Genomic DNA, 8996 nt, shown 5'->3' on the forward strand with positions numbered 1-8996 from the left:
AAGTTAACTCAATAGGTTGTTAACATGGACAATACTGCCCTCCAAAAGAGCTGACAGTGGCTTACCTAGTCGCAGGTGGGTATCTCAACGATACCTCGTCAATTGTCAGTATGTGGGGAAAAACAAAACCAAACGATCCCTCCCCCTTTCGTAGGCTCACCCTGTAAAAAGGTGGCGGTGACTGGGTTTGGAATGTTGAAGTGAATGATTCACCTCCAAACTCTGTAGCCAGGGCCTGGAAGCTGGTTGCATTGACCTTTTGGAGCTTCTGGAAATAGGTTAATTTTGCTAAAATAATTTTAAAAAGAAAAGGGGTTTAGATAAAATAAAATCATTTTAAAGTATCTGGCATACCAAGAAACTAATCTTTAAAAATATTTTTATTGAGGCGTAAAATATACACAGTAAAGTATGCAAATGCACTAATCTTAAGCATAAACTCAAAGAATTTTAAACATTTATACACTTTTATTACTACCACTCAGAACATTTTCCCAGGTTCCCAATCAATACGCCATCTTCAGAGATAATAACGATTTTGACTTCTATCACCTAATAATTTATTTGTAATTTGTTAATTCAATTATTGCTTTAGTATTAAGATCTGAGATAAGAATACGACCAACGAATGCCAGTCAGTTCCATGCCTCTGATGCCAGGAATGTGTATGATTAGCAATTTGTGATGAAAATAGGAGTCTCAGTAATGCACACATTTGTCCCATACCAGAGGAGTCTCTAGTACAACAAAATGGTACTGTTTCCATAGGAAGATGGCAGAGTTGGAGACAATATTTGACTTGTCCTCTCCAAGTCTTCCAATCTCCTCTAAACTTCAACTAACCAGTCCTCATAATAAGGCTTCCATCTCTCAAGTATATGGATTTGTTGTATTTTATTCCTTTCACCTTATAATTTCTACATTCAAGATTTTTCAAATACACTCAAAGGGTATTTTCTCTAACAATTCTGTAATTTATATTATAGCAATGTATAAATCTATCCAAGCTCCTGCAGCCATCTCCTTATGGCACTTCAGAACCAGGAGAGAGATGTAGGTAAAAGCCTCTGACATTCTCCCCTGCCCAGAGGGTGGCCTGTAATGAACAACACTCTGCTTTACCACCCAAGTTTTCTGCTAACTTGAAAAAGGGATGTAGCAGAAAATTGGCCCATACTATTCTCTTTCTTTTTTCATAATTACGGTCATTTGGACATATTCAAAAGGAAATCAAGACATGTATCACCAAAAGCTAATGAAGATGCCATATAACATAAGCTTGACCTTTATCCTCTGTGATCACAAAGTCCTACTCATTTGACTTTTCAGCTTTCTGATGGAACACGAAATGAAGATAACTCTCAATTCTGGGGCCTTTCAGGCTACTCACTTTCTATCTGTCTCCTAGATCTTTATTACGCAAAGTGTGGTGTACAGACTAGCAGCCCCAGCATTACCTGGGATGTTGTCAGAAATTCAGAATCTTAAGCCATGCTCCAGAACTACTGAATCAGAATGTGCATGTTAACAAGATCTCCAGGTGATGTGGGTGCATATTAGGATTGAAAAGCCTTGCTCTGGAACAGGTGATGCTAGTGCTGCTGGTCTGCAGACCACCTTCTTCCATCTCTGATCCGAAATGTTCAAATTTTAAAGCTTCCAGGAGCTGTTTAATATTTCCTTCAGAACTCATTCCCTGAAAACCACATGGAAGAAATACTTACCTCATTAAAAAATGTAGTTATTTCTATCTTTATAAATGAAAGAAAAGTTAAGCTAAAAAAGAAGGTACGTTGACGGGCTTCCCTGGTGGCGCAGTGGTTGAGAGTCCGTCTGCTGATGCAGGGTACAGGGGTTTGTGCCCCGGTCCGGGAGGATCCCACATGCCGCGGAGCAGCTGGGCCCGTGAGCCATGACCGCTGAGCCTGCGCGTCCGGAGCCTGTGCTCCGCAACGGGAGAGGCCACAACAGTGAGAGGCCCGTGTACCAAAAAAAAAAAAAAAAAAAAAGTACGTTGAGATGGATAATATCCATCTGAATATTTTTTTCATGGCTTAAAAGAGTAAGAGAACGTTAACATTTTGTCTCTCACTGTAGTGCAGGGATATTGGTGGTAGTGATGGTAAGCAGGAATAATGCAGATAAGAAGCGCAGGCTAAGGATAAATAGAATTTCTACCTAAAATTTCTACCATCATATATGGTATATTATACCCAACAGGGCTTAAAGGTATTTAGACTTAGATTGATACAATTTCAGATGTGGAAGGAAGCCCAGAGATCATCTGGTCCAATTCCATTAGGAAATTTCGATCCTAAGAGGTAAATGAGTTGCAAAAGGCCACAGAGCCATCTGGCAGAGCCAGGAGTAGATCACAGATCTCCCGATTCCTGGTCTAGGATTTTTCCCACTCCATCATGTTTTACAGCCTCTAACAATGTCTGTTACTGATGATTATTATCAGCAAATATTAAGCACCGTGGGCAAAGATATGGTCCATCCTTTCTATGCGCCGACAACTTACCTGGGGAGACACAACATTCATATAAAATGATAACAATTCAAAGTATCATATAAGTTCTAAAGGAGTGACTCTCAGGTGTTGCTGGGGAAAGAAAGTTCAGAAACACTGGTCTGGAAACAGTATAGCATGGGAAGCAGGAGGGGATTAAAAGCAGGCAGCACCAGTTGAACGCTACTGCAATATCCCTGGAGCATTTTCATGAGGCTAGAACTAGAAAGCAACAGGAGATTTGGAAAGGATGGCAAAGCTGCAGCTTTATTTTATTAATTTATTTTTTATTTATTTTTGCTGTGTTGGGTCTTCGTTTCTGTGAGAGGGCTTTCTCTAGTCGTGGCAAGCGGGGGCCACTCTTCATCCCGGTGCGCGGGCCTCTCACTATCGCGGCCTCTCTTGTTGCAGAGCACAGGCTCCAGACGTACAGGCCCAGTAGTTGTGTCTCACGGGCCTAGCTGCTCTGCGGCATGTGGGACTCTCCCAGACCAGGGCTCGAACCCGTGTCTCCCGCACTAGCAGGCAGACTCTCAACCACTGCGCCAACAGGGAAGCCCTGCAGCCTTAAAGTGCAGCATTTGCCTTGCTCCCTTTACCTTCTCACAACCTGAATGGCCGCAAGGCTCCTGATAACTGCTTCCAAATTCAAGTCCCCTCAAACCCAAACTTGGTTGCTTTAGGAAACAAATATAGTTTTGCAATTTATTTTCTAACAGATGAAACCAGGATGAGCTGACTTCCAGAGTGTAAGGGACATTTAAGTCTATTTTATGTGAGAACATTATCTTGCTTCTTAGACAATAAATTAAAAAAAGATATATTAGATGTACATCTTTAAAAATGTTATACTCATCACCAACAAATTTTTAAGTCTATTTATTTATTTATTTAGGCTGTGTTGGGTATTCGCTGCCTGCTTCGCTGCTGGGCTTTTCTCTAGTTGCGGCGAGCGGGGCCCACTCTTCCCTGCGGTGCACAGGCCTCTCACTGCGGTGGCCTATCCTGCTGTGGAGCACGGGCCCTAGGCATACGGACTTCAGCAGTTGTGACACGCAGGTTCAGTAGTTGTGGCGCACAGGCTTAGTTGCTCCACAGCATGTGGGATCTTCCCAGACTAGGGCTCGAATCTGTGTCCCCTGCATTGGCAGGCAGATTCTTAACCACCGCGCCACCCCAGAAGCCATCTAAGTCTATTTAAAAACCTTAATAACAACTACCTTTCATTTTTATTGCACTCTACAGTTATAGAGCACTTTCACATTCAGAATTAGTGATATTATTTCTCATTCTGCAGTTGAAGAAATGAGCCTGGAAATTTGTTCAAGACTGCAGCTGGTAAGTAAATGAAGGGCTGAGACCCAAGTCAAATGCTCTTTCCCCTATATTGTTGCCTCTTAAAATAAAAACAAGGTTGATGTAGACTCATTTGTCAAAGACATTCACTCGTATTATTTGGTGCCTCTTATGTCAGGCACTGGGGATTCAGTGAGCCCCTTCATGGAGATTGTAGAAAGTGGGAGACATAGTCTATCTGTAATCCTCTGAGCTAAGAGGGCTGACTGAAATTAAAGTTCTGTATGGGCTTTCTGATCCACAGCCAAGAGGGCAAAAGAGATTGCCAATGTTCACTAATAAGAGAAAACAGAAGGGGCAGGGGGACAGGTGGAAGGAGAGGGAGCATGATAGAGATCCAAAGGGGGGGAAAAAAGTTTAAAAAACAAAGAAAAGGAATAAACGTCAGAGACTAAGCTAACCCTCAGTAAATGTTAGGCAATAGGAATAGCCAACATATTTCTACTCACAGTTGTTCACATGGACACAAAACTGCTTAATTCCATTTGAATCCATGAAAACTCTTGAAGGAAACGGGGAATTACTTCGGAAGATAAGAGAGTTGTCTACACACACCCAACTTGAAGACCTGAGGAAACAGGAGGGAGAATAGATACATTTAGAATGAGGATTAGGTCCAAAGAAGGGTGCCCCACCGGTATCAGTCAGATGCCAAAGATAGGACTCCTTGGGCAGCCACAGGACAATACGAAGGTTCTATTCTATTGGCCAGCCCTGCTCTAGAGCACCATAAGTGGAACGGCTCTCCTGGGAAAAACCAAGGTAGTTCCATTCCCAGGAGTGGAAGTGGGGATGGGAGGCACGAAGGCTAACTCTTCCTACTTCCAAATGTTACTTATTCTATTGCCCCAATCCCCTTTAGGATTCAACCTGAGCATCGCAGCTCACCTCACGCTGCCTGGAAGGCAGAAGGAGAAAACTGTCCTGGGATGGAGCAGATAGCAGTCCCTGTCGCAGCAGCAATTCATATCGCAGGCACCGGGAGTCAAGTCACAGACACAAATCGGTAAGACTATAAAAGTACAACATAAAGCAGAGCAAATGGGGTGTGCATCCCCAAACTCTTCCAAGTGTTAATTCCCCTTCTGCCAACAGCCCCACTCCTTACTTTATGGGAATTCACTTTGTTCACAGAATTTGGATCTAAGTCAGCAGTTTCCAATCCCGCATCCTCTCCCCTCACCTGGGAAGAGATCCACGGTCCTATTCCCAGGCGCCGAGGGAGTCACGACAGTAGGACTCACTGTAGAGACGCCAGGCACCTCCGAGGAGGATTGAAGGGTCTCGCCCTGCGTCCTTGGCCCCAGGTCCGATTGGGTGGACACTGCCCCAGACGGGGACGGAGATGGCTGAGGCCGGACGCCCTCGGGGACCATCAGGAAGAACACATACAGCAGCGCGAGCTGCGAGGTAAACATGCAGTAATACAGACGTCTCCACCAAATGGTTTGAGGTGGGTTTCGGTGGTCTCTAGACGCGTCGCTAGAGAGTGGGTGGGAGGAGTCGCATGTCGTCTGACGTCATCCGTATGCGTCTGCTCATTGGCTCATGGCAATGGCCGAGCGCTCTTCAGCCAATAGAAGGCGGCGTTGTTACAGATCCTTCAGCATCTTTCAGTCTGCGCCCTCCTCCTTAGGCCAAACCCGGCACTGTCTCCGTCGCTCGGCAACCGCCAAACTGGCAAAGGAGCCCTTGTCTCTCCTCTCCGCTGAGTGGCAGTAGGAGTTCAGCCCAATGCCCAGTGTGCGCAGACTTCGCGGCCCAGAGGGTAGAGCCCTTCCTTGATAGAGGGAAGCCTCAGAGGCTGCAACTAGAATTGCGTATCTTTTTCACTCCGGATTCTAACGGTGAGAATCCTTTCCTTTCTTTCTTTCTTTTTTTTAAGTATGAGCCCATTTTTAGAGATCTCGTTTTATTTATTTAAAATTTTATTATTTACTTATTTGGCTGCATTGGCCCTAGATTGCTGCGTGGGGGCTTTCTCTAGTTGCAGCAAGCAGGGGAGCGGGGGCTACTCCTCCTTGCCATGCGTGGGCTTCTCATTGCGGTGGCTTCTCGTTGCGGAGCATGGGCTCTAGGCACGCGGGCTTCAGTAGTTGTGGCACACAGGCTCAGTAGTTTTGGCTCGTGGGCTCTAGATTGCAGGCCCAGTAGTTGTGGCGCACGAGCTTAGTTACCCCGCAGCATGTGGGATCTTCCTGGACCAGGGCTCGAACCCGTGTCCCCTACATTGGCAGGCGAAATTTTTTGTTGTTTATTTTAGTTTTGGCTGCGTTGTGTCTTCGTTGCTGCGCATGGGCTTTCTCTAGTTACGCCGAGCGGGGTCTACTCTTCGTTGCGGTGCGCAGGCTTCTCATTGCGGTGGCTTTTTTCTTGTGGTGGAGCACGGGCTCTAGGCGCCCAGGCCTCAGTAGCTTTAGCTCTCAGGCTCAGTAGTTGTGGCGCACGGGCTTAGTTGCTCCGCAGCATGTGGGATCTTCCCGGACCAGGGCTCGAACCCATGTCCCCTGCACTGGCAGGCGGATTCTTAACCACTGCGCCACCAGGGAGGTCTGAGAATCTTTTTCTAAAGGATAATCTTAGGGAGGAAATCACACTGACGGTCACACTGAGAACTTCTTTAAATTTAAAAAATAGCCAAGGGACGGAGAAGAAAACTTATTTTTTGCTATTATTATAAATCGCCACTTCTTTTTTTTTCTTTTTGGCTGCCCCGCGGGGCTTGAGGGACCTTAGTTCCCCGATTCCCCGATCAAGGATCAAACCCAGACCCCTGCCACTGAGCATGCCAAGTCCTAACCACTGGACTGCCAAGGAATTCCTTAAATTGCCACTTTTTGTCGCCCTCTTTAGAAAGTTTTGTTTTTTCCCAGGAGTCGTGTGCCTCTTCTGATTCCCTAGAACAGTACTGTCCAATAGAACTTTCTGCAGTGTGGGAAGTGTTCTGTATGTACACTGTTCAGTATTGCAGCTACAGGCTATATGTGGCTGCTGCGCACTTGACGTGTGGCTAATGTGACTGAGGAGCTGACTTTTAAAATTTTAATTAATTCAAAGTTAACCACACATGACTCGTATTTAGCATATTGGATAGTACAACTCTAGGATATCAAAATCTTGTTCCTGCTAGACTCACTGTTTTTGTCAATCTGCACAGTCCTGATATCTGGATTATTTCAATTGCTTGGTTGGGGATATAAATTAAGATCTGTTAAGAGTTACCTAACATCTAATACCCTTACCAAAACCTAGCTAATACCTTCTTTTCCAAGTGAATCGCTTAGGCAGATAAATTTTAGGGCACCTGACCTTGCTCACATTCTCTGACAAGATATTGATATTCTGTTGTTTTGAAGTCAGTGGCTAAATGTATCTCTGTGTTATAAACGTTCTCAAAATCTTTTTATGTGATTGTGTGTTGGACTGCTATAAGAGCTATCTATATTTGTGTTTGGGCATAAAATATTTATCTACCTTTTTAGTAATTTCTGTAGGAAAAGGCCACGTTCATATTATTCAAATTATATGCATTTATCAGAATATAAGCTCCACAAAGCAGAGGGTTTTGTCTGTTTTGTTCACTGTTTGTATCCCCTGCCTAGAACAGTGCCTAGGACATGTTAGGTATGCATTAAATATTTTTTAAAAGATTGTTTTGTTGAACTCTTTAGATTTAGCTGCTATGAATATTTAGTGTTTATATGATTTCAGGATTGCATTTATTTATATAAAATTTCTATTGTAAACCAATTGGAGACCATTTTAGATTTCCAAGTTTGCATTTTACTCTTTAATTCTCAATCAGTGGTAAATCAATGATAAGTTATTAATGAATTTATTAGTGTTGGCAAAAGAGCCTGTTGATTGAAGTAATTTCAGGGTTGAGTGTAGGGAAATAACATTTCAAGATTACTGAGTTGCTTTTTCTTATTTTTGAATTTTAGCACTTTATATATTTTTTAAATACTCTTTTTTGTTATAGTTGAGCAAAAATATTATTTATATTTTGTTGTGATATGTTTTTGGGAATCTCTGTAATGTGGAACTCTCAGGTCTTTTGAGGTATTAAAATCTGGAAGATAATTTTGAGGAATGACAATGAAACTTATTCACATGTGTCATGCAGATGCCAATTTCAACATGGGGATTGAGTCTTAAATTGAAATAGCTTAATATGATATCACCTCAGAAGCAGAGATTTCCAAAAAAGATCATATGATACTAGCAGCTGTCTGTGTTTGGTACTAAAAGAGTTCAATATGTGCTTAGAAATTTAACCAAGAGGTTGAATCAAGATGGCAGACTGAGAACAAGTTCTAGCCTCTCCTGACTCCTCCCCTCTTTAGAAAATCTCTAAAAATTACAGGAAAGTTAGATGAATACACCCTCTCATATGCATCCATGCACATACGTTGATATTGAAAAACATGAAGGAGTGCTCTCAATGGCCCAGATATTATGACAATCTTTGAAAAAAGAAGGCCAATGGGACTGGAATATAGTTGGACAAACAAAAGTTGCATAAACAGAGGCTTAATATAGAAGTAGGAGTGGCTCTTGGGGGTGTTCTAAGCACACAGAAAGAAGCTATTGATATCTGTAGGGCCCTTGGACAATTGAGTTATTGATTGAGGTACCACTGTAGGAAGAGTCAGATAGGTCAGCCTCTCAACCTTGCTTCCATGTGAAAGCAGTGGATCGAAGAACTTGCTCCTAAAGAAGGCAGGGACAGTCATGTAGGCACTTTTGTTAAAAAGATAGGACAGGGCCCTGATGGCTTTTGACAACTAGGGGGAAGAGAGAGAGGCCCCACATCTTGAAGACTGGTATCAACTCCCTTTATCAAGCTGCACACCCAACATTCCCTCCTCCACAGATCTACCAAAAATATAGTTTAAAAAGGACATATTACTTTCAAAAGAGCAATAATAAGACTCACACCTGACTTTTTAACAGAAATAAGGAAATCCATGAAAAGTGGAATAATGTTTTGAAAGAAGTTAACCTAGAAATCTATACCCAGCAAAATAGACTTCAAAATGAAGATACAAATGTGTTTAGAAAATGAAAATTGAGAAAAAAAACTTTTTTGTTACAGACCCACACAAAGAATTGTTAAAGGGAGTTA

General features: G+C 42.9%; 2 protein-coding genes across 9 annotated transcripts in view; one reads left to right on the forward strand and one right to left on the reverse strand.

Moving 5' to 3' along the window:
- Positions 1-5573, reverse strand: part of TCTN3 (tectonic family member 3) — a 33032-nt gene extending 27459 nt beyond the window's left edge. For 2 of the 8 annotated variants that reach the window (XR_016387990.1, XM_022569241.2), the window contains exons 1-4: positions 5052-5568; positions 4757-4880; positions 4318-4436; positions 161-288 (exon numbers count right to left, since the gene is read on the reverse strand). Coding sequence is in view for 7 of the 8 variants with exons in the window: in XM_022569241.2 (XP_022424949.1) it covers positions 161-288; positions 4318-4436; positions 4757-4880; positions 5052-5286 (606 nt within the window). In the remaining variant the exon portion in view is untranslated. Of the gene's footprint in view, positions 1-160; positions 289-4317; positions 4437-4756; positions 4881-4976 lie in introns of all 8 variants that reach the window. The other 6 variants (XM_089897276.1, XM_089897280.1, XM_089897279.1 and 3 more) reach the window with 6 other exon arrangements.
- A 33-nt stretch (positions 5574-5606) lies between these two features.
- ENTPD1 (ectonucleoside triphosphate diphosphohydrolase 1) overlaps positions 5607-8996 on the forward strand; it is a 111651-nt gene continuing 108261 nt past the window's right edge. The window contains exon 1 of the mRNA XM_022569240.2: positions 5607-5715. The gene's annotated coding sequence lies outside the window, so the exon portion shown is untranslated. The remainder of the gene's footprint in view (positions 5716-8996) is intronic.

Source organism: Delphinapterus leucas, chromosome 16 (assembly GCF_059928025.1).
Source record: "Delphinapterus leucas isolate spDelLeu-1000000601 "Yukka" chromosome 16, BTC_Dleu_Yukka2, whole genome shotgun sequence".
In the NCBI taxonomy this organism is placed as follows: Eukaryota; Metazoa; Chordata; class Mammalia; order Artiodactyla; family Monodontidae; genus Delphinapterus; species Delphinapterus leucas.